This window comes from Aythya fuligula, chromosome 10 (genome assembly GCF_009819795.1).
Source record: "Aythya fuligula isolate bAytFul2 chromosome 10, bAytFul2.pri, whole genome shotgun sequence".
NCBI classification, from domain to species: domain Eukaryota; kingdom Metazoa; phylum Chordata; class Aves; order Anseriformes; family Anatidae; genus Aythya; species Aythya fuligula.
This window is the reverse complement of record NC_045568.1, coordinates 13,408,089-13,435,810: the sequence shown is the minus strand read 5'-3', so window position 1 is coordinate 13,435,810 and position 27,722 is coordinate 13,408,089. Positions and strand designations below refer to the sequence as shown.

At 40.0% G+C, this 27,722-nt stretch overlaps 1 protein-coding gene across 1 annotated transcript in view; it reads left to right on the top strand.

Moving 5' to 3' along the window:
• FHIT (fragile histidine triad diadenosine triphosphatase) overlaps positions 1–27,123 on the top strand; it is a 564,596-nt gene extending 537,473 nt beyond the window's left edge. Inside the window, exons 7-8 of the mRNA XM_032194486.1 lie at positions 19,141–19,244; positions 26,785–27,123. Of these exons, the coding sequence (XP_032050377.1) occupies positions 19,141–19,242 (102 nt within the window). The 3' untranslated portion in view covers positions 19,243–19,244; positions 26,785–27,123. The remainder of the gene's footprint in view (positions 1–19,140; positions 19,245–26,784) is intronic.
• The last annotated feature ends 599 nt before the right edge of the window (positions 27,124–27,722 follow it).

The window sequence follows — 27,722 nt, the reverse complement described above, 5'->3', positions numbered from 1 at the left end:
ATACCTATGCTCCCAAGTATTAAAAGTACTTGCAAGTGGAAGCTGCACACAGCCTTTGCAGTCTAGAGTGCAGAGTTAGACTGCAGCTGGCCCTGTTGTCTGCAGCACACACATGGGTGCTGACATACAGCTGTATCTGAGCATGTCATTGAGGAGGGCTGCCAGGAACACACACTTTTCTAGGGAGGACCTGTTCCCTTTTCATTTCTGGCCATCTGGACATTTGCTTTTCAAGTTTCATGTATTTACTGAGCCCTTCTACCTGGTGTCAGCTGGCACCCACATTTTGCTTGTGTCTCTGATCAAAGAACTGTGATATTTTCCCTACGTGCATGGCAGGACACCTGACCACCAGGTGTTGCTTCCTATGGGGTAGGCGATTGAGTTGAAGGCACTTGTCCCCCCACTGAAGTGCTCTCCAGCAGCTCAGCCTGGGAAAAACAGCACCAAGGGAAAGTTTTTCAAAAAACATCTGTCTCTCAGCTTTAGAGCATCACCTATCAACCCCGTGCTTGGCTCAGAACAGCAATGAAGCACTGAAAAATTCAGGCATATGCAAACTTGTGCATCTTTGAAGAATACAGGCATTTGAGTCTGAGTTTAGCTTCAGTGAAGTTTGTCTTCAGCTGATGGGGACAGACCACTCCCTACTTCAGAAGGGTGACAGCTTGTGCTTAAATGGATTAGCAGCTATCCATATCCTCTTGTTAGCACTGCAATTACAAATTAGTATAACATAAAAGCTTGGTATAATTGTGCAGGAAATGAAAAATATCTCTTTATGTTGCACATTTCACAGTCACATTAGACTCGCAGAGCATTGTGGCAATGATTACTTTTTGCTGAGGGGTAGAGAAAAAGATAAATGACTTCTAAATCACCACATGACTCAGCCTGGAAGCTCTGAGTTTATTTGTAAGACATTTATCTCCTTGTATACTCACCACGAAAAAAAATTATCATTTAATTAATAAACTTAATAGCCTGAGGTATTCTGATCAATAAAAAATAGTATGAGAGAACAGGGCCTGATGCAATGAAATATTGAGTTGTCTGCAGACAAACCGATGATTTTCTTTAAAACCATTCATGCTCCTGCCTAGTTAGTTAGGGGAGGGTGTGTGGCAAGATGCATTGCTCTGCTGAAAACCAAACCAATAGGCTATCCTGAACAACAACAAAAAATGAAGCAGCTCCTTGTGCCTTGGAACAATTTCCCCTTTATGTTTTCTCTGTGTGACCTTTCGAGCTTTTTTTTTTTTTTTTTTTCCCCTGCTGGCTCTGAGATGCTGAACTTGCTTCCACTGAAGCCAATGAGTGTTTTTCCACTGAATGCAGCAGACCCCGGCTGGGTCGAATTCTGCTGCTGATAGGGTCTGACTCACTGCCTTTCCCCGTTGTGACATTAGATCAAAGCCTCATTCCAGCTCTGCAAATCCAGAGTTACCGCACTGGCTCCAGGGGTTATCCCGGATAATGCAGAGTAGCCAACAGCAAGATGTGCCCCCGTCTCCTGGTACCAGTGGCTCAAATGCACGCAGCCGTGGTTGCCTGGCAGGATGGGGCTGTTTGCTTTATCCACAGCTCTGCGCTGAGCCCCATCATGATTTCATTCTTTGCTGAGGCAGCCAGGGGCTGATCTAATACAGAAGTGGTTGCTGGGGGAAGTATGCAAATACATTTATTTTGTTTTTGTAATACAGCTTGAACTAAAAAAAAATAAGTCCTTAAAGAAAAGGCCTATGGATATTGCAAGAGGATAGTGCCTTTGTTGACAGGCAGAAACAACAGGAATCTTCATCTTATTTTGTGCAGTAGGCAGAAATGGAAACAACATATCTCTTGCAGATAAATGCATCTAATTAGCTCCACGTGTCACTTCTGACATCAATGTTAAGTGGTGTGTAGAGTTTCAATTTGAATATGCTTTTGAAGCAGTCTGTTAGAAGAAACGATGCTGCAGACACCATGAATTGATTGAGTTGATTCTACTCAATTCATTTCCTTCATTGGACTTTCCAGACCCTTCTTACAATTGTCCTCCCATCATTCTTCCTTGTCTGCCACTTTGTAGATTTTTTTTTTCTTTTCATGGTAGGATATGGTAAACTCTACTACAGAACACTTTCTGTTACAGTCACTGTAATGGTGTCTGTGCTGTCCTTCCATGCTCTCTGTCCGTGGTTTGTCCGTACAGATAGTCAGCTATGGTGCCACCAAGCCGTGGTAATCTATTAATTAGGATATTTGAGAAAAGGGGCTGAAAATCAGCATAAAGCGAATAAATGGAAGAGCTGTGCAAAACAAGCTTAACTAAAATATCTAAGAAAACAAGTGCTAGAGAGGGTAGGAAGGTAAAATCTTGTATTGTAGCAAATAATTCCTCTTTTTTGGAAAGATAGGGTCATTGCCAACGTAGTGTTGCTTTGGTGGTGGTGATGGTAACAAAACATTCTTGATTTATGACAAAATAGTTGTAGAGTTGGCATGGCATAAGTAAGGATTATACCTCTTTGGCTGATGTGGAGAGAAAGCTAGCCAAAGCATGTGCTCTACCTTGGTAAGTCATGAGTAAAAGCACTCTGGGGCCTCTGCCAGGCTTTGAGCATGGGCTTGGTTAGGGCTCAGACCATCCCTGGATTAGGTATCACCTTCAGTTGTGTTAGGACTCTGGGGCACTTGGTTGGGCAATAGATTAAGTGAAAATAAGAGAACATAATGGAGGATGGAAAAACACAAAGGAGGGGAAGGATAGACAGGGTGGTGGTATCTTCTTCAGGAGCAGCAAACAACAGTTCTACCAAGCATGTTGGGCTGGGTATGGCTGTGAATAAAAATGAGTATCTGAAACAAAATGGAGCCCTTTCGACACTTTCACTGGAGCCTATTCCATCCCTTTTGTTCCTGCTGTGTCTCACTTTTGAAGCTCCAAAGTGAGATGAATGTATTAGAATATCTATTACTCCTTTTATTATTATTTTCACCAATTCAGTGTAATGGCTGATGTGCTAGTTATCATCTATTCTTATTTTATTGTGTTAATTGTGATTCTGAGTTTACAAAGCTGTCTTGTTTGGATGAATGCAGGCTCCTCCCTTTCTGCACTGTTTTTATCAACAAAGATCATTACAGGTTTTCAGGCTATTGTGTGAAACCTCACATTTTTTTCATGCTGAGTTTACAATTACAGAAGACCTGTAGACCCCAATTATTACACTGAGGCAGGGGACAGTGCTAGTGGATAAGAATGATACTTAGGAGTAAACACTGCAAGATGTGGTCCTCACTAGCTAGGTTGCTTTTCACCCTTCAAGTGCCATGCACATTTTCTGGGTTGAGGTACAAGAGTACTGTAAATAATACCAAAAGTCTGGTATCCATAATTGAAAAATAGCAGTGGAAAATTATAACAGTTAATTTCTGAAGATGCATCAGGAGATGCCAAGTAGATGCACAAGGAGATGCCAAGAATGAAGGAAAAACATCTTCCTAAAATTTGTCAAATGTTCAGTTTTGAGCCAGAAGATAACATTTTCATCTAGAATTTCAACTGATTTGTCATAATTATTTCCCTGGTTTTAATCTGGCTCTGCACAGTTTTCTGACTCATGCTATGACTTAATCTCTCTTCCTGTACTGTGCTCTCTGCCATAATATGTAAGCATCCAGACATCTTCACTCTCTTTAATTAAAGCAAGAGTTCTTACCCTCAAACATGGACAATGAGTAACACAGCTAGCTATTCTCGTCATGCTCAGTCTTTAAGTTGTGTGTTCACTGGTATTAAATGCAATCCCATTTTAGCATTTAAATGAGTGATCATCTTAAGTGAGTTCAAATAGATCTTGCACATGCAGTGAGTGTTGAGAGAGAACTTAAATGTCTTTCTGAATTCGGACATGGCAGCATCAGATTTACTGGCAAAACCTTTTGCTATCTACAAAATGTACTTTTTTTTTTTTCCTAGGATATCATTAGGGGAGTTAAGGATAATGGCCTTTTCCTACTGGTACTAAAATCAGCACAAAATCTGTGTTCATGTGATAAGCAAGGGCTTAGTGTAGCATGCTGGTAAAAACTATTTCATTTTACTTAGCTAATTTTCAGCATTTATGTCTCTATTAAAAAATCAACTCAGGATGTTTCACAATTTTCAGCTATGGACTTGGATAAATATTTTTTTTTTTCAATAAAATTATCCACATTTTTACTGATGCCCCAAAATCTCAGCTGAGGTGGAATGATGGAAGCCCTTGACTTGGTCCATGTTAGATGATCCATAACACAATATTTATAGCTTTCCTAATCTTCTCAGGGCTATTTCCTGAAATGTCCGCAGGTGCTTGGCACTGTCATCTGGAGCCCAACTTTTTTTTTTTTTTTTTTTTTTTTTTTTTTTTTTTTTAAGTAAAGTATCAATTCAGATAGCAGTGCCAGTAAACTGTGATAGGAGGTGGCAATTTGGTGCCCTGTGGGTTCAGTTGATCTGTAAGACAGCTGGTAGACTTACAAGTGCTTTCCTGGAAGTAGGTCTGTCCTGCCTGGGCCCTGGTGTTGCTGTAAGATGCAGAAATGTCTGGAGGGTGCATCAGCTTGGGTGGAGCACCAGGCAAAGGTCTGGCACTGGCCAGTTCCCAAGGGAAAAAAGTGCCTACTAGATGTAAAGAATTTTTCTCCAGCCTGGTGAGTGGACCAAAGCCATGACAAGAAATGAATACATTACAAAGAGTGTAGGTAAAATTGGACCTGAAACAGGCTTTTGAAATAAGAAAAGGGGAAAAAAAAAAAAAAAAGTGGTATAAAAACCAAATACTAGTTTAAAAAAAATAAACTAAAACAAAACCCCTAGGGGTAAAATGTTACAATATGTAGTATTCTTTGTGAGCAGGTGAAGTATTAGAAAGAAATGGCGTGAAGAGGAAAAACTCATTCTGTCTAGCAATGTTAGTTTACAATGTTTGCTAAATTAAGCAGTTATTGATTATTAATAAATATTCTCTTCTTAGTGGCTTGTTTTTAATTCTTTAAGCATTCAGAATTCACTATGGGGTGCCCTCAGTTTGAGTGGCAATAGTGAAAGATTTATGCTCTGTAGCATGCTGGCTGTGCTGCCAGCAAAGTAAACAGCACTTAGAAGATTTGGGCATGCGGCTTCGTTTAATGAGAACATCATCTTTCAGGGCACGGATTTGTTCATGTAACCAAATAGGCCATGTGTATTCCTATTTGTTATAAAAATTAATATACAAAATAAACTGTTTATGTAGCTATATGGACAAGTAATACTATGTCTGCAACCCTACGTATATAACTTCATCTTAACATCACTGTCACTGCTGAGCTACTAAGTAAAGCTCTATGGCATCATGTGGGTGTTTCAGATGGGGGGAAAAAATGCAACAGTCCTGAAGCGAGAAGGACCCATGTACCATATTGCTGCGTCTTTTTACTGTTAATGCTCTCTTCCCCAGTGAGCACTAGATGATATGCACGGCACACAATACCTACTTCTAAACTGAGGTTAAAATCAGTAAGGAACAGAATGTAAGAATTTGTACTGTGTGGTATTTGATGATAAAATTAAATTGGATGTTTGTAAGAAGAAAAACAGCTATGCCATATTGCTGCGTGGATGCTGTTATCTACATGTGTGTTCATTTTTCTTAATGCTAAAATAATGCTGCAAACATACAGTGAAAAGGAAAATAACGTCGGATCTATAATCTGTTTGAAAATGTTGCTCCTTTTACTACAACCATGGCACAAAGGAAGAGCTTCCTCACCATGTGTCTCTTAAAGCAAGGATATTAAATGACATTGTGTCTCTTTATACAAACCACAGGAAAAAAAAAACAGGGAAAGCAGAAGAACAGAGTCATGAGGTCCTGCTGTTGCCCTGCTCTGCAGATGTTTTGAGGCTGGTCACTGGTTTCTCGTAGTTATCTTTTGATAACTCTGAGTTCATGCAGTTAGATATCTTATTCTACCCCTGCTGCATAGCACACCCAGTATTATATGAAGTTGTTCTGTATTTTACAGTGATTAATTGCATTGCTGTAATTGTATGTTGGCCAGTACGAGTGTATTCTCATTTTCTTCCAGGACTATCAATTAACTATCACATTTTCCAAGACTTTTAAATTCGGTTAGCTTAGAACTACTTAGTTTTCTTAATACAAAACATTTATACGTTCTTTAAACGTTCTAGTGATGGAAAATGTAAAACAATTTTAAAATTTGCTTGTTGCAAGTTCCTTTTGTTTTTGGGGTACTGCATAACAGATCATTTCCAAGCAATGATTATGTGAAAAATTGTTGGGTTTTCTTGGTTCATACATATATCGAAGATGCAAAGCCAGTACAAAAATAATTTTAATTGGTTTGAGATAGTAGCAGGAAATTATTTTCCTTCATTTGTAGAATCAAAAAAAAATTAAGGTATCTCAGCTATTGAATTTGAGAAAGGATTGCATATTTCAGTACTGCAGTTATTCATGTGTGAAATACAGAAAAATGTTAATTGAGGTAGGCTTGTGAAGTGAAATTAGTTGCAAGTGGACTGTAGATGAGCAAAGGGATTCTTAGGATGTTGCACCTCAGCCATACTTTGAGGTTAATTCATTAAAGATAATTGGAATGTTAAATAGTTTCCTATAAGGAATTGCTGCTACAGTGGTCTAACACTCTTAGTCAGATTGAATCAGATGCTAATTACTAATATTCAGATTTATGCTATGCTTATTTATGTATTGGCTGCTCTGATTACTTCCTTGACTGCTGGTAATCTTTTCTGTCAAGGGTAACAGCCCTTCAGTCACCTGAAAATAAGGCCTTGAATGAGAGGAATTTCAGCAAGAGGAACTGCCTGTTCCTGTCCTTGTTTCCATATCTATTAAGTCTGTGTTAAAAATAGGAGTGGTTGAGTAGTGTTTCAGTGTTTCATAGCTGATTAAGTCCTTGCCAATGACTTGGGAGTAAATGCAACATCAGCATGGTTCTTTGAGTGGGCTTGACAACGTTTACGTACCACTGCGCTTGATGTTCAAGCAAATGGGCTTTTACCACAGATAGAATATCGGTGGGTTTGCAGCCTAAATACACAAATCATGGTCTAAGCACCTTTGGGTTGTAAATGTGGCTTGCAGGGCTCCAGTCCATAAGATGGTTCCACGCTCCTGTGTGGGACCCTTGGGAACAGGGAGAGAGGTCTGGCCCTCCTGGCTCTGCCTCTCAGAGGCTGTTGGGTTAGTGGGATGTGATGTTCCTGCCTTCATCCAGGACAAAGGAAAACCAAGCAGCTCAGGGTAAGTTCCCCATTGTAAAGGCAGAATACCAAAGTGAATTGGACAGAAATGAGAAGAAATGTTTTATGTCAGAAAGCCAAATAAAAATCCATAGCCTGTTACAGATTTCTTTTGCTTTCCTTTATTTATTACTGTGACATAAGTGTTCTCTGCATCTATTTACTCTTACTCAGGGTCTCAGGCTTGCATATTTCATATGCCCAGATGGCCTGCATCACTTCGTGAGGGATGATCTTTCTGTGCTGGAAAGGTATGTGTGCCAGGTCCCATGCACGTTATCACTTATTTATTGCCTCCCTGGCGGCATGCTGTCGCCAACAGGCGTATAATTAGAATAGCTGAGGCTGAAGACCTGTGGAAAGTCTGAGTACTTTTGTAATTGGCCAGTAAATGCTGTAGGTTGTGCTTGAATCCTCTACAATTTCTGCTGTTGGAAGCTCAAGTTTCTTCTTTCGCTGACATTTATAAGTAGATGGAAATCCTTCCATTTTGGATCTGTTCTCATTTGTGTTGCCTTATTTGAGAACTTGTTATTATAAACAACCTGTTCGTGCTTTTACAGAAACCTCCAGTCATTTAAACAGAATAGCAGCTCCTCTTGTGCTCCCACCCAGTACAAAAAGATAAAGAGAAGTGAAAAGTAAGAATAGGAGAAAAATGTTATCAGAAACAGCTAAGCCAACAGCATAATCTGCAAGTTCTGTGTGTACAGTTATGATATCTGAAACATAATTATCAAGCTTAAGTTAATTAGACTAATGCTTAGAAAATCTGGCATGGCAGATTGTGGTAAGTAATTATATATACCGATTAAAAGATGTAATACACAGTGAGCAAAGGCAAAGAAAAACTCCATTTGATACAGCCAGTGAACATAGACAATTAAGAAGTCAAGTAGATGAGCACTGACAAAGATGCTGAACTTTGTAGAAGATGATGGGCAAAATGCTGGTTTTCCAGTGAAACAGATTTTAGACATTATGAGTCAAATACTTTGTTTTAGGAAAACTCATGCTCTTGTTTCCTAACTGAAATATGTGAAGGGGCCACTTGTTTTTTTTGCATTAGGATTAGCTGACATGACTACAAGGTTATGTGCAAACAAGAATGTGACATTAGAGTACTAGTTTACATATATATAGAGGTCGTGTAAATGGCTTTTCTTAAAAGCAATTCACAAGATGTCATATAAGAAATAAAGCTGTGGGGACAGTGTCTTCTGCAATTAAATGTAATGTAATAATGCTTACACGTCTGAATGAGGAGGGCTTGAGCACCTTTCTGCACCTCAGTACATGCACAGACTAAGCCCTGGAAACACAAACTGAGAACACAATCTTTTCGTGAATCTTGTTTAAGGCTAGTTAAAAGAAATAAAAGACAGGAGATGAAAAAATGTAGCAGCAGATCTTGTAGACAAGTTTCATTATCAAGGTAACCTACTCTGACTTTAAGTTGATTTTATTTAAATGAATATAATGATTTTGCCAGTCCACAACAGTATGACAATACAACACAATTCCCATTCAACCTCCTCCTCAACAGTAGGTAGGAAACCTGCAAATTCCCAGTTTGGCAAATTGAGATGATGCAAGCTCAGACTATGTCTGTTCTCACAGCATTTAATTTCCAAGTACTTGAGGTGAGCTTCTGGAGTAATGTACAACCTCTTCTCAATGTAGCCATGTGCTTTATTCATATCAGCTGGAAATTGCTTTTATTTCTGTAGATCTCATTTCCTAATGCATGAACAAACTGAAATGAAAGCAAACCAAATTGCTTTTTCTGAAAACTGGGAAGTTTTGGGTAGCTTTTCCCATCTTCATACCCTTTCTACCCTCCACCCCTGCTATGTTTGTGATCTCCCCATCCATGAAGTGTAGGATTTTCTATAGCTCTGAAGCATATCCTCCAAGTTATGGTGAGAAGGCCTGGGACTGGCTGCCAGTGTAATGTTACAGGAGCAGAGCTGGCACAAATGATACGAAGTTCCAGTGAGTTTTCCAGATGAATATTTCTAAAACGTGTGCACTCAAAGGTTTCAATAAGATTTCTGTCCAAAAGCAATGATACTGAAATCTGTACAACAATTAATATTTAATATGTAAATTAGAACAGGAATTCTATATAGAAACATGGGGGTGTCTGAGAAGATGCAGTATAGGCTATGGTAACTGACTTTTTTTTAGTTGTTTTTCAGTGTATTTTCATCAAAAAGACCTTCCTACTAGTGGAAGCTATCAGACTTAACTGCAATATGCATCTAGCTAAAATTGATTATACCCAAATTCACAGTCCCTTCACTGAAATCTATTGCAGAAGGTTATATTCCTGGGCTATAATACTATCCCTGCTTTTTCAGTGTGGGTACAACTGTGGTCTTACTCCCCAGAAAAATAATTTGAACAGAAGGCCAACATTGCAGCTTAGAATAGGAGCAAATATATTCCTCCTCCTCAAAAGTGAAGGCAGCCTGTGCTACTCCACCCCCTGAAGAAGTCACTGCTCTCCCAGTCTGAGCTTCACCAAAAAAGTAAAGGCTCTTGTGTTGCCCTTGTTTTGGGCCCTTCTCTGTGATTTTGCTCTCATCTGATTTTGTGTGGAAGTTGAGGTTCATCTTGAGGGATGAAGGAGCATGCTTGAACAACATCATGTTGTTCCTTGTTCTCCTTCCCCTTCCCTTGTCGGGGTCTTCCCACCAGTACAAGGCAGCATGGAGACCTCTTGCACAGCTCAAAGCCTCTGCACCCATCTCTTGCAAAAGGGAGTCTTAGATCATATTCTGTTATGGATAGCTTACCTTTCTGATGATTTTACAATAAGAAAAAATAAACTGGGCAAAAGCCTACGTGATGTCTCTGAAGAGAACATCCTAATTAAAATCAGTGGCAATAATTGATTAGCAAAACTGGAAGAGGCTAATGACCATCTGAAATCTCCAACTGTGCTCCTATGTCTGGGTCTAGTGTTGTATACTACCATTATAACATCAAGAAAGCGCAAGCCTCCACAAATATTCTAGACGTTGAAGAAACATTTTTCTTTACTGCTACTTTAAGAGATGAATTTTCAGACTCTAGGGCATTTGCCCTTGACAAAGCTTGTCTGGCTTGTATGCCACTAGGTCAGTGGAATATCAATAGATTCTTAATGCAGTCTGTCTTTTAGAGTTTCTTTCATTTCTCAGAGCAAGAGTAAATGTCATTCCTATTGGCAGGTTATAATGGGAACATTGAGATACTAATTTTGAAAAAAAAAAATATACACAGCTGTTAAATAGTCTTGGTCTCCATCTTGTGTGTCCTCTGTCTGTAGCAATTACAAGGTTAGATATCCCTTAAGATGCCAGAAAAGGTCATTTTGTTGTCTTTCCTACCCCATGCCTCAGTGAAATATTCATGGTACAGCTCAGGTATTGGGATTGGGTTTAATGTTTCGTTGCCTCGCCATCTGTTTTGTTCTTGCAGTTGTTGCTTTTTCCCTTGGCGGGGAGTGAGGAAGCACAGAGGCTGCGGTGAGGGATGCTGGCATGTGGGTCCAAACCTGGTATAAAAGATGAGCATTGAATCTGCGGTAACAGTGTAGCTCCTCTGATCAGAGTTATTTTCTTTTTAACATCAAAAGTCTTTGTGGTGAAAATATGCTATTATGCATGTAGATCATCAGTGGTAGACAGCCTCTGTGTTTCCTCAAAGGCTATGAAGCTGCATTAAAATAAGCTTTTATGTTATATGCTAAGTTAATTCATATAACTTAGCCCAGGCATTGAAATAAGATCCTCACTGAGACAAATGGCATTATCAAATTCCAGGGACACATTCAACTGAGTTTTCCAGGGTATTGTGGTGGATTGGTAATGGACAGCACTGAGAAAGGCTGCACCTACAAGGTGATGCAGAGCACCATGATGGTTTTGTCTCGGGCACCCAAGTCCCTTGATCACAGCCCGCCCCAACCACCCAGCTGGTGGTGGCACCCCTCCCCCTGTCATGGGACCTGGGGACAACCGCAGGGTCACAGAGACCTGACAGAGCTTGTAGGGCTCACAGGAGCGTTGGGGTGGGTATCTCATACCTAAGTTTTATGCTCCTTTGTGACTATTCTTACTGTATCTACAGTATTTACCCCAATAACACTTCACAAGGATTTTCTCAGATCCTTTTTGATCATCTTGTTCTCTTTTTTTGCTGTTTCCCTCTTATTGCTGTTGATTTAAATGTCATGACATTTTAAACATGACTTATTATAACAAAACAGTATATAAAACAATATGCGGCATAATAAATGCAGCCATATTTTTCAGAGTGAATGTTAAATGAGAGCAATTTATTCCTCTACCTATTTTAGTACCTGCTTACTGGATGGTATTGGCCGCGTAAATCCTGGGGAGGCCATCTCAGATGCAAGGTAGCTTTGCATGTGCAAGGCTGGAAGCTAAAGTACCTGGGGGATGGTTGGAAGAATGGATCATCCTGAGGATGTAGCTGTAATCCCATGACAGTACTGTGATCCCATCAGGGAAAGCAGACAGGACCGTCCTGGAGAACTCTGTTGTTGGGTGAGAGGTCCCCTGAGACAGTGGTCCTGGAAGCACAGAGAAGAGCAGGCTTCGAAACCACATGGGGTTTTCCTCCAGCATGCAGCATGTGTCATTTCTGACATTTGAAATCTTAAAATATTCCTATAGTTGGTGGAGAGAGTGACTCAGAGTATAAGTTACTCCAAGACACATGAAGTGAATGTTTTCTTAATTTCAGAAGTGTTCAGGGGTGGGGAGGGAGGGGGGCTTTATTTAATAGTAGCTGTTTAGTTGGCGTATGTTTATTCCCAAAAAGAGAAGAAATCTGCTCTCTGCTCTGGTCATTGCAGGCTTTTCCCAGAGGTGTGGTGAGGAGGGAAGATGTCCCCAGGAGTTTGGGCATGCTCGGGTCCCCCCAGCACGCTGGACCAGCTCTGTGCTGATACTGTGGGACCCGCGGCTGATTTTCTTTGTGCTGGTGAAAAAAAATACATAGCAAACAAACTGAATCAACCACCTTAATACAAATGTGTCTTCCTTGGCATGTCATGAATCTTATTGAGTGTGCCTAGGGTAGGGTAAATATTTGTCTGAAGTTAAGAAGATTAGCGGGGGAAGTTCTGACTTTGAGACTCCCTGTGTTGAGAGCCAGAATCCATCAGCCTGATATGGGCACCCTGAGGTTATCTCTGCTACCAGGGTGGGACCGACACATCGCTCTGCAGCTCTGACCTTTGGGGAAAAATGCTTTCAGTCAAGTAATACATGCACCTGCATGAAATTTTTGAATCACTGACTCCATCCTTGATTAAAGTGCTTTTTCTTGATTAAAAATAGCCTTTTTCCAAATGAGTAATGTTGCATGGCAGGCTGTGCTCACAGTATAATGTTTCCTCCAGCATTATCATGTTGGTGACATTGCCATTTCTTACTCGGGACTCTGTGCAACACCTCTTTTGTGTAGGCAGTTCTCCATAGGAAATGCCTTTAGGAAGTTCCCCACATCCCTCTATCTTGTCTTCCCAGATGAGGAAACCTGCAGAGGTGCTTGTAACATTATCTGTTAACTGAGAGGATAATGGGCAACTTTGGGCAACTTTGTCTACTTTAAAGCATGGCAGAAAATGTATCCAAACATGTTTATAGATTCTTGCTTGGATTTCTATCAGACCATAAATAGCAGTTTTCCAAGTTCTTGGCAGAACTTCATACGCTAGTAGATATTCCTTCAAGCATCTCCTTTGTAATGTGCTCACTTTCCAAGAATTTTATCTCCATTGGAGCCAAACTGGAAGTCTGTCAAGGTTTGAGCTCTTCCGAGTGCAATCTACATATTTCACTGAACGGTGGATGTGTTTTCTATATAACCATCATTCTGCTTACGGTAGTGTCAAAAGCCAAATATATTTCAAAGCCAAATTGCTTAAGATACCTTTTGTATTTATTTTCTTATTTTTATATGAAGAGTAGTTAGAAACTACTTTTTGCAGTTTTTATTTTTGCGAAGCACTTAAACACATGTGCTTAGGAGTTTTTACTCAACCTTTGTGTTTCCACAAAATTCTACAGTTAAGTGCTTTGCTAAAAGGGTGTAGTTACTCGTGTCCATGTTGAAGTATGAGGTTCAAGTCTTTATCCAAAGCACAACAATACAAATGAAAAAATATTTGCAGTTTGAAAAAATATTGTGAAAGACTCAATGGGAAGAAAAAGTAAAACACCCCCTTTAAAATGCAGCTTTGATAAACTGAGATTTCCAATGAAATGTGTTTTGCAGGGGTAATATCAGTAGTTGTGGTAGAGTGCATTGCACAAAAGTGGTGAAAAAATTGAAGGATTTTTTTCCAGTAGATAGTTTTAAAAATTGTTGTCTAGATTACAGGTAATTTGGATTTCTTAATCTTGTTAAATAACAAGGATTTAATGCAGCAAGTAAAAATACCACAATCAGGTATTTGTTTCACGGAGATATTGATATAATATAGAATCCCAAGCGAAGTCAGCAGATGAGGAAGTAATAGGATGTGTTTTTTTTCTGCTGTGTTTACTGTAAACTAAAGCAATTAAATTACAGCAGTCTTGTAGCAGTAATTAAGTATGGAGGCAGGCCCACAGATGCAGAAAGCTCTGAAGTGCCTGGGCTGCTCAGCTGGGGAGTGGGAACTGTAGCAAGGGCAGCTTAGAAACAGGGCCTGATTCTGTAGCAGGTGCTGAGGGGCAGCCAGGGCTCTGACATAGCACTAACACTATCTTGTGGGTGCTCTCTTGTGTTCAAGGGTGAATGTGCTATGCTTGTTCTCTGCCTGTTTTTGCCCTTTCTGGGACCCTGCCTGCAGCAGGTGCAACGGGAGATGCCCAGGGCTGGGAGCTCTTGTGGCTGATAACCCACAGGTAGGTAAAATGGGATTTAGGGCCAATTGTGTTCAACAAATGATACAAAGCAATCACAGTGTACCTGAGAAAATGCTTTGTGAAACCACTGTCTGTCATTCTTTTGTTTTACGTTGTTAGTTCAGACAAGACTCAAAGCACAACAAGAGGCACAGAGGAGGCTAGGCTGCCCATGGGAGAAAAAGAAAAAAAAAAAAACTTACACTTCCTTTAGGAAGACAGCAGAGCTTGAGGAAAAGGGTAGAGTGTAGCAGGAGGTACAGATGATAGCAGTAAATGTCACAGTTAATTACATTATGGGGAGGGGTGAAAATGAAGCCTTACTAGGAGGATGTAAGCTAAATTAAAAAATAAAAATAAAAAATGAGGGGAAAAGAAGGACAAGTCCAAGGAGAAAAGGGTGAAGAAAGCAACAGAGAAATTAATGTGGAGGTAGCATGTGAGGAAGTCAGTACCAGGAGTAGGAGGTCCTTAGTGTCACCAAATGGCTGAGGAGCTATAGCCAGCTCAGTCCTACATGGTTTTTTCCTCAGGTAAGATGCCCAGGATCAAGCCCCGCTGCAGCTGCTTGCTGCAGTGTGAGAAAAAGATCAGGGATGTGCTGTGGGGGTGTTTTTATCACACAGCTCTAGGTCCACAAGGGAGTTGGAGGACAAGGTGTGTGCAGCAGTTTTTGTCACCAGTCTCTGGAAATGGGTTGTCACTAAAGAGAGGAAACTCTTATCCTCCTCATGGTTTACATGTTAATCCAGTGCTGAAATATTACTCTGCAGATTTCACCAAAGTGGGGGAGGTTAGCAGAGAAAAAAACTAAATAACCCAAGGTATATTTGTAATAGCAAACAATACCAGCTAGGTAATGTCTGACATCTGATCCAAACTACTAGCAAAGATTGGTGTGTTTTGTTCTGTTTTTGTGTTTGTTTTTTTTTCCTGCTGGTTTTGACAATGTTATATTGTGTAATTGATGAAGCAGTTGAGTTTTTTTGTATTGCAGTAGTTTGGTGTAATTACTCTCCACCACCATGACTTTTCTTTTAGTTATATGTACCAGAAGATACTAAACTCTTAAGTATCAACAGTAAATATTCACTGAGACTGACAATGTTAATTAGCACAAGAGCTTTTTTTTTTTCCAATACTTCTAGCTAGTGCTCTATGTTAACACCAGCAGAAAAGCCACCTGTGTTATGGCATAAGTAGAGCAAACCATTATATAGATGTCATTTCAAGCAACCGACAGTCCTGGACCTGGGTTCACAACAGCATAATGCATTGTGAATTCTGGGCTCCTCCACAAAGGGCAAGAATCAAAGGTTCCCCAATGCGAATGTGTTATAAAACAATATTGTGTTTCCCTTAAGAATTGCAGTGATAAAAACGTAGACCATTCTGCAGCACTAACAACTTTAATAAAATAACATAAAGCACAGCTGTCAGGTCTGCCAGCATCTCACACTGGGAGACATGAGTGAGAAAATGAACGCTTTTCACAAGCAGAAATATTCAAAGAGCTTCACTGTTTACAAGTAATCAAGACTGACAGTCATAGATTATTGGTGGAAGAGCATTTTCTGCTTGAGGTGAAAGAAGAGGATAATTTATCAAGAAGCCCAAGAAGTCAGACATCAGTAATGATCTGCTTGAAGAAGGGCTTCTCTTAGAAATAGTGCATTTATTTGTACTGCGAGGCAAGAAGATGTGCTAAGTTATTAAAAAAAAAAAAAAAAAAAAAGTCTTAGTGCTTGAAGAATGTTGAACCAGATACAGCATGTGATTTGGGTAATGGCAATTAGAGAATTGACTAATGGGCATCTCAGCATTTGCCTAGAATATTACAAGAAAAAGTTAACAGCATAATAAAAGTTGTCTAAAAGAAACATTCATGTTCTTCCACCTTATCCTGTTCTTTCAGAGTTATTTGAGCTGTGCTAATCTCATTGCTTACCTTTTTGTTAGTTGCATTTTTGAGGTATTCCTGTAATGCCACAATAGGTTTGCATTTGGTTTCAGAGAATTTGGGGCTCCCAGAGTTGCAGCAGAGCATCTTGTCTGTCTGTCATGGTTCTTTTGCATCACCTTTCCATTCTGTTTTTCTGTTCCATTATGTACCAGCAGTTTTTCAAATGGTAGCTAGCTTGGATCTCTATGGAAAATGATTAGTAGACTGCAACACACCTTGGTTTGCTCCCTGACCTGCAGGGATGTAAGGCTGCCTGTAGGCAAACTCCACTCCCAGTGCCTCTGCCATGTCTTGCATGAATTGCTGCCCAGGTACCAAGAAATGTTGATTCCTTCCTGGGGTACAGCATGGATGGAAAGAATTTGATTCTGGCTAGATCATGAAGCTTATACTGGTGTAAAATACCATGGAGGTTCATTCCTTGCAGTTTAGCCTGTCCGGCCAGGCTCACCCAAATCTTATAGCTTTTTCTTTGTCACTTACTTCATCCAAATTTTTCTGTCTTTCACTTAGCATATGGTTTGTATATTTTAGTCTTTAATTGGCCAACTTTGGCCAAGATTACCAGAATAATGCTGAGGACAGGCTATCCTACCGCACTCTTCTGCACCACATCTGCAGGGATCTGGGCTTCAGGGCCGTTAAGTCTTCCATTACCCACCACAGAGCACTGGGAGCCTTACTGAAGGCATCGGGAGTGGTTTTGAGAGGATGTGGTTCAGTCTATCTCCACGTCTGTTCCAGTTTTCTAGCTAAATCTACGCAAAATGACTCAAAATCATGTCAGGGAGATGGATAAGATCTCTGGATAAGATTTTATTGCTTTTTTTTGGTTGGTTGTTTTTATTTTTTTCAGTTTGCAGTAGTAGAATGGTCCTACAGAAACTATTACAGACTTCGTCTGGTCTGTGTTTGAATATCTCTGAGTAGGGATGTCAGTTCAAGCTCTCCAGCTTTTCTCTCTGACTGGAGAGGAAAGAGGGAAAACAGTTTGTTGTTTTTTTAGTTTAAATTAGTTACTTAAAAATTAGTTGGCTCTCACCCGGATTGTACAGATATGGGATGGTGAGGAAGATCAGCAGTTAAAGCACATCCCTAAAAAGTATTTCTTGCAGGTTAAGCAAGGAGCTCTAGAGGAACAGGGGCTGCCCTCCCTTGCCTTCTAGCACTTTCTGTATCTCATGCTGATGCCAGGTTGAATGAGCGAGATATTGCTTTTTTAGAAAATCAGCTCACCCCTCTGACAGATGATTGATTTACCACCACTTGGTTCATCCTAGTGCATCGTCTTGTGAAGTGTGAGCATTTACAGTCCATGGAAAGTATAAGGTGATGTGTGCTGCTTCCCGTAACTCTCTCTCATTGCCAGTTGAGCTGTGGTATATATGCCATGCAGGTGTGTACAGTGGCACAGAGGGTGATGTCGGCCATGTATACAGTGTACCTGTTCGTGGTTCATAAATCTTTCTCCATAATTCTATAGCATTATTACAAGATGGATTTATGACATACCTAGAGCTAATGTAACGATGAAGATTAGTTCTATACTAGTCAAACAGTAATACACTTTAATTTGCCTACAGCTATTGTATCATATTGGCATGAAAGGAAATAGCTTTCTAATGCAGCTTCATCTGCTGAGCAGAAAGAAATCTGTTGCAGAGTGTAAAACTGCACAGAGCTATAGCTGGCAGCAAAATTTAGAGTAGGAGAAACAGCACAAATAAAAGTACTTGTGAGTTGGATATATGCTAACAATCCTAGTTTATTGCTAAACATGCCATATACAGTAATGAAGTTTGCTTGGCAGGTACAATGTTGTTTCATCTCTGTTTTTAACTGCTTCATCTTCTGTACTAAAACTTTTCCAGGAATAAAAGGTGTAAATTCATTTAGCTTCCAACTTTTTTTTTGCGACATTAACAAAGAGTAGATGTTATGTTCCTCAGAAGTACTGACACTGTTAATTCGATCTGTACTTGTCTCTGTACCTAGAGACACACTGGAATTCTTGATACTTCGGCAATTAATGCAAACGTTTCTGCTGCCTGTTGTTAATGTAGTCTTCCCTTGATGAGTTGCAGGGATTCTTTCAATATACATGTGTACAAATAGATACTCAAGTGATACAACTTTATATTTGTCATAAAATAGGACTCTCCCTTCTAGAGAAGCAAAGGATGTGTTTGAAATTTTCAGGTCTCGGATAATATCACTTAATACTTCATATGGGATAGATCTTATTTTTTTGGCAAATTATGCAAGGTAGATTCAAAAATTAAGTGTTTCATATACTTCTGATCCTTTTCCCCACTAAATCACTGGTGAAATTGTGCTTAAAAGAAGTTTTCTTTCAAGAGTACGGACATATCTCACATTCAACAAGGGCAAGGAAGAACTAATAACTTGCATGCAGGGAGGGAGTGTATCTCTTCTGAAAACTGCTGGTATAAACTGCTGATGGGAAACAGCTGCAACAGGGCCTTGTTATCACAATAGGTCTTTGATGAGAAAGCTGGCCCCATGGGAAGAGGAAAAAAGAGAACATTTTACATGAATTACTGGCAAGGTGTCCAGGCGGCTTCTGCCTAGACCACTCCACTGATGTAATGGCCACTTCAAACTACTAGAGCATTTGTCATCCTGTTACCTACCAGCTTTGCATCAAAGACTCCCAAGGTATCTGACCATCAGCTCACAAAGGTGAACTTTGTCACTGCCTGTTGTTCACCCTTGTACCTTGCATTTTCTTCATGAATCCATCAGAGACAGTTAACTAATCCTACTGTTGTCTTCACTCTAAACCAGTAACCTTTACCCTTCATCTTTCTACCACTGGGTTCCTCCATCCCACAAATACATGGGATATCTTGATTACTTGGAGAGGCAGGTCTTGATTTTGACAATAAAATTAGAGAAAGAAAAAAAAAATTACCAACTTTTTTTTTCTTCCTTCCTTAAAGTTGCAACAACATGACAAAGAGGATTCCCCTGACAAATGGAGAACAGAGGAAGAAATGGCAGCTGAAGCAGCAATTCTGAAGAAGTATTTCCAAGAAAATTAGAGGTAATGGTTTGCGCATTAAGTTATTCCTGCAACACTCAGAACTCTTGGGTGTTCCATAGGATTCTTAAGGACACATGAGAATATGTAGAATGAAACCTAAAAAGCTCTATTTTTTTTTTGTTCGTGTTTTTTCCTAAAAGGACACAATACTCCAACAGTGGCTGAAATAACATCCTCCTTCTCGAACAAATAAGCACCATCTTAAAGCTTTTAGTTCCCAGAGAGTGAAAAATAACACCTGGAAATCAGAATCATCTGAAGTTACTTCAGAGGAACGCCTGTCCTAACATATCCTCCTTGTGTTTTTAGAACAGGAAATAGCCATGGCACGAGTTAAACTGCTGTGTACAGCCGAACATACATGTGTACTTATATGTATAAAATCCCAGCAGAATACAGACTATAGAGTGGAATAAGCAAATGCTAACTTCTTCCTGCAAATCTTAAATAATCTTGTCAATTCAATTTCAAAATTAAGCCTACTGGAAAACGGCTTGTTCTGCTGGATTTTTCCATGGCCCTAGAAGAAGGAAAAAAAAATAAATAGGGGAGAACAGAAAAGAGGGAAACACTTGGCAGGTGTTAACATTGGTGCACTAGAAACTGAGAGGTTTTCATTTTGTACCTGAAGTCCCAGAAGCCAAATTCTTCCAATAGAAACAAACTGGCCCCCAGAGATTGATGTGAGTTACACTGGGATGTATGCTGCAGCAATGATGCCAAAAGTTCCCTCTCCACTGTTCCCCATATGTTGTTTGCCATCATCTAGCAGTCTCATTTATGTAATTTTTCATATTTTTTTCCTCTGAAGAACCCAAATCCCATGAATATCCCTCCTAATCTGCCTGTGACTCATTGCTCACAGCCCAGCTTGACAAATCTTGAGCTAAACTACATGACACATGTGGCGTATGTGCATCACAGCTCTGTCTCCTGTGCCATTCTGTCCTCAACATTTGGGCTGGTTTATTGGACTCTTCTTTCCATTTTTTTTCTTGCACGATGAACATACTTTGCAGCAAAAACACCAGCTTCTCCAGACAAATTAGCTGTGCCAATACCTCTGCAGACTGGCACAGATAAAGATGTGAAACACACGTAATTCACATGGGTGGAGGAAAATTGTCCTTGGCTTCTGGGACTGATACTGTTAGGGACCTAGGGATATCAAGGTTTGGCCTACACAGTCAAGTTTCCAGTGACTACTGGATTTGCTTGTAGATACCCAGTTTTTCCATATCTCAGAGATGTGCAACTCAGCCAGAAATACTATATCTTTAGGTAAGACACATGTGAGTACTCTTCTCTACTAACAGGCATTATGTAGTGCTTCATCTATGCCGCAGCAGCGAATGAATAGTACTTAAAATAAAACGCCCTATCCCTATTCCAATGTAGTGATGTTCCTAATTATATATTTGGTAGGTCTGGGATTATTTTTTTTGTCTGATTAGAAATGAATCTGAAGTATATTTGTGGAGAGATTTGTAAAGGAGTTGGAATTGGGTTCCCACATATCAATAAGGTGTTCTTAGGCTCTTCTGATACGATACGCAAAGCTGGATAGATGAAATTGGCTTGCAGAAATGAATTTATACATGTGGCTGGACTTTTATTTCCATTTATTATGAAAATAAATCAGTGTGTCTCTATATGGATGACCTCTTGATAAGTTCTCCATGATATTAAGGTCATTACCTCTCCTAGAACAGGCTGGTAAATTAAATCTCAGCAGCATCATTATCATGAGAGTATTTTTGTCTAGTACAAGCAGTCCTTCCAATCCTTGGTTTCCAATGCAAGGCATCACTGCCAATCTCTTCTCCCTGATGGTGTTTTGTTTCTGAGGTTTAAGGCTCTGAACCTCTGAAGGTATATCTGAGCATCTTCTGAATTTCTCAGCCTTTACCTACTCTCATAACCTTGCTTCTAAAATGATGAAGATTGAAAACTCTTGGCAAATTAACAAGGTTATATGAATTCTTGAAAGCTATTTCTTCTTTTTTTTTTTTCCACCTACAAAGGATTTATTTTGTCATTTATAAGTTTACCTGGACACTATTTGACTTGAGTTTTTTCATGCAGCAAGGAGAGAGTCAGAAAGAGCTGAATGTGAGTGTTCTGCAGCCAATAAATGGCAATTTTAAGGCCTCATGCATTATTTTCCTACTTAACTGTTTTGTTCAAAGAAGCCCCGCTCAGCTAGATTAGCCTGGAGACTGAGCAGTGTCTCAGCTTTCCTAGCTACCCTTGCATTAATCACAAGTCCCTCAACTGTCACAACTCCTGTGTGACTTGTTAGGTACGGGAGCGCCTTTTTATCTGTATTTATAGATTCTGATCAATTTTAGATGACTTTCTTTTTGATAAGAAACACTTGAATAAGGCAAGAAGATCTCAATTCTCTTTCTACTACATATGTTGGTGCTGATTGCTCTTGGTGGTCTTGGTCTACACCAGTCCCCCAATGGCTGGAGATATCCAACTACTTGATTAAAGAAATGAGCCCCATTTAGCCTTGCTAAGCTTAAAGCTTTAAGAAAATACTTGTCTTAAAATAATTCACTTGAGTGTATGATTGCCTAGAGTAGGAGAAACTGAGATCAGGGAATTAATTTGGGTTTTCCACGTGTTCCTGGTATTTCCCTTTATCTCTCAACCCCACTGTATCCTATCTCCTCAGAAAGACTTGTTGCTTCCTGAACACCCCCAGCATGGGTAGGCTCTACAGGGCTGCTCACAGCAGTGCCTTTACAGAGCTGAAGTTCAACAGAACTTCATGTTAATCTGAAGAAGGATAAGAAAAGGAAAAAAAAAAATCTGTGGAAAGGATATTTAAAATGTCATTGCTCTCACTTATTAATACCAAGATTTGACCTCTTCAGAAGCCATTCCCAGTCACGGATTGGCTGTCATATGGCTAGTTGTGTTTGCTAACTGGTTGCTCTTTGAGGCAGAATCACGGGGAAAGAGTCCTTACTCAGAAAGACTGGATGCAGTATCTTAATTTCTAAGTCTGTTTTCAGATGCGCCTTTTAAATTTTTTCTATCTATAGCTGGGTGTTTTGATAGTCTGTTTTGTGCATTTTAAATTATGGTACACATGCCATCAAAAAGGCTAAAGATTAAAAGAGTTACTAACCTTCAGATAAGATTTGAAGAATATTTCTGTTCAAAGGCAATTTCAGTTTGTGTTTTCTGCAAAAAGAACGAGGCTGCACAAGTTTCAGTAGAAGTTTTCCTATTTTACACACAACTAAAGTAACACTTTTATGCCATTAGCGAAGTAGTCAGTCTGAAGTATGATGTCAAAATGTCCCTTTGCATAAAGGAGATTGGCAGTGATACTCTGTTGCCTAGTGCTTTTTGAGCTGCAAATATCCCAAAGCTTTTAATTGCTTAATCATCTGAATATTTTGTGTCATTCAACATGCAAAATTCATTTTAAAATCTCTGAAAATAATTTGGACTGCATAGTGGTGCAGGATTTCTAATGTCAGTTCTCCACTTCATTCCCAGTATGCCAACATTTCTGGAAAATCTAGTCTTTTAAACTTTGTCAGAGTATATGAATTTTATTCATTTTTTCACCCCACTGTGAAGGAGATTATCTCATTCTTTGAGAGCACTCTTCCTGCCTCACAACTGCCTGTTCTGTACTGAGGTATCAAAATGCATGAAAAGATGCTGTTCTGTTGACTTCAGCAGGGGAATTACCACTGTTAACAGTAGCTGACCCAAGGGAATTTAAACTAGCAATTTGGTTTGCATCTGGTCTTGCTCCAGCACCTCTCATCTTTCATGCTGCACTTGTGAGAGCAAGCACCAGAGCAATCACATCACTTTCCTTAAATATAGGCAAGTGTGATAAGATGACTCTCAACACCTTGGTTGCTCTACTCCAATAAAAGCCCTCCCATTATTTTTGGCACTTCATGCTGAATAAAACCACAAAATGATGGTTATGCCTAGGAATGGATCCACAGAGTGGATGTGGGACATGTGTTGTGTGTACACAGCCAGTCTACCCCCAGAAGATGCTGCACGTGGGCTGTGTGGGACAAGGCACAGGTCATCTTCTGAGGAAGATGCAAGAGCACAGGCACAGCCAGAACTATTTTCTACAACAGGTACTTCTCCACTGTAGGCAGCCCTTGGCAGGAAAATTAACCATGCAACTGTAGGAAATACAATGTACTGTGGTCCTCCCTATAGGGAAAAGGGAAGCAGTGGAGATGGGTACCACCGGCAGGGACCCATCAGCCATGTGAGCCTTGCTTCACACGCAGGCAGGTTTCTGAATGCTTATACTGGAGTAAGGCTCGAGGGGGTGCCTGGTCCTGGGGACTTCCCCAAGAGCTGCTCATAGCTGTTGTTAGGAGCTGTTTGCATATAATCCTGAAGTAAATACATACCCTAGTAATCAGCCATAGATTTCTCTGCACTCCAGACTTAAGTGCTATTAATTATATCCCCTACTCAGCAGTCTCCAAGAACCATTAATTAGAGAGCAGGAGCTGATGGTTTGCTTGTCTGTGTGAAACTATTATGGCCTGAAAGTGAAATATAAGCTTCAAAAGAAACATGTTTTATGAAGGTCACCTTGGCAAACATCATAACAATCTGTCAGAAGAGAATGCCGAACTCCAAATGTGTGTTTCAGTGTGACATTATGCTTTAAGTAGTTGGAAATAGCAAAGAGAAGATGAAATGGATCATAGGGTCTATGCTTTTTCACCCAAAATTCTTTTTTTTCCTGCAGTGAGTACATATAAAGTAATCTTTTTGTCATTTCAATGGAATGGAAGGAAAGTTAATATCAACAGAAATTCCACAGACAAACATAATCTGGCCCTTGCTGGTATTTTTGAAGTGTAAAACATCCAGAGCCACCACCTCTGCAGCAGGGAGGTTTATGCACAGCAGTTAAATTATCTCTTCAAGGGAAGATGTAACCAGCCAGGAGAAGTACAGTGACTGTGTCTTGGCAGTAATGCCCACCCTAGATGGCTCAGAGGAGAAAAGGCTTTCCCCAGGTAAATGTGGTGTATTAATGTGCAGCATCCTCACCATCAAGGCTGATTATTCTTCTGGTTGAAGCGTAGCATTATTCTTATGAAAACAAAGATGCAATACAGTTAGCTGTGGCTATAAGTGAAATGTCTTCCTCTTGCAGGAGGCCAGCATAAACATAATGTCATTCTCACAGCTGTTCCAGGGCTCTATTTTGAGGTTTTAAGTGCTACTGTGCTAAAAGTTATGTATCTCATTCTCCGGACTTCCATTTCCCCATAGGTGGCCATTTAATTCAGCTGTAAAGGGTACATGAATTCCATACTGCACTGCTTGGATCCTGTAATTATAGCTACAGTAGAAATGTCACGGCCAGAGACAGACAAGATTTTACTGCATAAAAGCAAAGCAGAAAATGTGTTACTGTTAGCAAAGGAAGCTGAAAGAGGGACGGATGTTCTCTTAACTTGCGCATCTGGAAGCCTGAATGCTTACTGAAGCTGTCCATCAAATGCCAAGTATTTTCAGTATGATCGTGTCTTGATTCATCATAAACTTTGTATGCATCGCATTGTCTGTGAGAAAAATGGGGAACACCAAGCACAACTGATGGGCACTGTATTGCAGGACCTCAAATAAAAGACTCAAGGTACAGGATAGTGCCGAGCATCAAATAAAGATATGAACTGTGGTCAAGGACTTTTATGCCTAAACCTGTGCCCAAATGGTGTTAATCCCTTGCCCCCAAAGCTGTGAAAAGATGCATTCACTAAGCAGCCAGACCCTCCTTCGAACAGATTCATAAAACACGTGCCAAGTAATTTACAGGCTGCCATCAAGCTGTCTGTCAAGAGGGGCATACAATGGAAACTGTTGCTCAAAATGCCATCGAATGGGGAAACATATGTTTCAGTGAGAAAAGACAATCAAACAAAGAAGTGGGCGGCTGGGGAGTTGCAGCCACAACAGCAGCAAGGATCCAAGCCTTGCATGCAGTCCCGGTAAACAAGTTCGAGGACTGTGCCCCTGTCTAACAGTTGGGTAACAGCTTTGTGTTTAATAAGCTGAAATAATTTGCTGAGTAGTGAAGCCAGCTCTAAGCGTGGTCTGAAGTGAAGGTACAAAACTGAAGGTACCAAGCAAAAAGCCCACTACATGTTGAATTATTAGCAGAGGTTTGTATCATGTTATCCTATTACTGTAGCTGCTGCATAATAGAACTGCCCAGAGAGACACTCATACCAGCAACTCGAACGTGACCTCGAAGCTTAAGAGCTGCCTTTGTGTGAGTTTCAGCATCTAGGCTGTGTAGGTGGAAAGGCATTAATAACTCCTCTGTTAAGTAGTTATTTGAAAAAGGAGAGGTGTGATGGACATTTGAAATATGTTGGACTGAGTGTATTTGAGGCTCTGTTGTTAGCCAGGATATCAGTCTGTACATGAAAGGACAGGAGTGCGGATGGGTAAACCCAAATGCCCAATTTGTGTTAGCTTCTGGGGCTGCTGGAAGCCTCCAGTTAATGCCGTAGTAACAACTGTGCTGTGAGTTTGTGCAGGGAATTAGGACGTGGTTTTTACAGCTGTAGTCAGCTGCAGTTGTCGGGCTCTCCAGGCTGTAGCAGGCTCTGCTGCAGGAACGCTCTCCAGGTCTGTCATGGCAAAGCTCTCTGTCCTAGTAAAGCTCTTTTCCTAGGAAGGAACACCGAGAGTTGTATGAAATTGGAGCAGATAGATATGGAAAGAGATTTCCAGCTCATTCTCCAGTGTCTGAGATAGGTCATGTTTTCAGAGCAATGGTCCCAAATCCCTGACATGTAATGCCTTGGCCTTGGGTAGAGTCCCACAATAGGGTCAGGATGGGTGAGGATATACAAGAGATGATGACTTTGAAAGAGCATTTGTAGGAGTTTATATGAGAGATCAGGCACCCCAAAGCCTCTTGCATGACATTATTAGAGCAAAATTGATTTGAAGAGTAAGAAGCTGTATTTGATGACACAAGATGCCCTTTCTAATCCTTTGTTCCTATCACTAGCGGTCAACAGAGCTGGGGACTGTGCTGCCTTACTCAGTGACAACAGAGAGGTGGTTTCACTTCATGTTTGTTTTTTGTAAAATGATCCTGACCTCCTTTGGTGGGTGCTTTGTGAGTTAGGAATGAAAAGCACAATGTGAAAGAAAGACATTAGTATTATTTGGAAGTGAACTTTATTGGAAAAAAAAAAAAAAAAGTATATAATAAATCAAACAAATGCTTCCTTTTCTTGCTCTGCTATGTGTTTTTAAAGTAGTTGTGTGCAACATTTTTTTCCTTTTCCTATACCACAGGCTATAATAGAAGATGAAATGTGCTGTGTGTGGATTTAACACTGTTTCCTTTTGCCTATCACTGTCAGTGTTTCCTGATGGAACACACTAATGAGCACATAACTCGTTACTCGTTAGCAGTAAACAGCCTTATATTTTGTCTTACTAATACAGATCAAAGATACTATTATGTTTAACTGTTATGTTTGATATTTTTCAGGTAACAAAGTGTTTGAAAAGCATCCTGTGACATAAACTTCCCGGAAAGACCTCGTTCTTTTGTTCTCAGTGGCCCTGGAGCAGCAGCTGAACAATTTTATTATGTTCTACAAATAGGGGATTCTTCTATGAAAAATTTTATTGGACCTTTGGATATTATCAAAGTTGAATTTCAGCTAAGACAACTAACAGTACTGATTCAAAATACTGCTCTGCGTAGTAACTCATATTTTTCTGAATTGTATACTTGGGAACAAATCATTTAAAATTGTCCCTTGGTCTAAATTGAAATAAAGTGCTAGCAAAACTGGGTAGCTGCTGCATTTAGATACATTACAAAGCATTTACTCCATGTTGTGCTTTTTCAGATTCGGTTATTGCGTGTGGGCTATCATATCAAAGAAAAATTAGATCTTCTAGCAACGTGACATTTCATAAAAAAAAAAAAAAGTCTTTGTTATAGACTAGACAAGATAAACTTGGAGAGCTACCTTTTTGCCAGATAAGATAGTAGAACAAGAAATATGTACTGCTTCTTAAGATCTTTCCTTTCTCTGTTGCTTCTCATGCATTGTCACAAAGTTTCTGGGCCTTATGGCAATAGAAAACACTTCTGCAGATCAATGAATATGTAAAGCTGCTAATGTGATAGTCATTGTGGCAGGGTTAGACCAGCATGAAAGTCCTGCTTGCAGTAACAGACAATGTGAGTGGGAGCCACCCATGTGGAATGCTCCCTCTGCAAGGAATGCTGTGTTCAGAGCCCCACAAAGGAAGGAGCCCACTATGGGTTACATGTTGATTGCTAACATAATAAAAAAGAAGTCAAACAACAGATGGAAGGGAAAAGAAATGAGTCTGCAAGACATGCATGAAATGAGCACCCATAATCCTGCTCTTGAATTGTGGGAAAGCTACAGCTGAAGTTTTCTGTGTCCC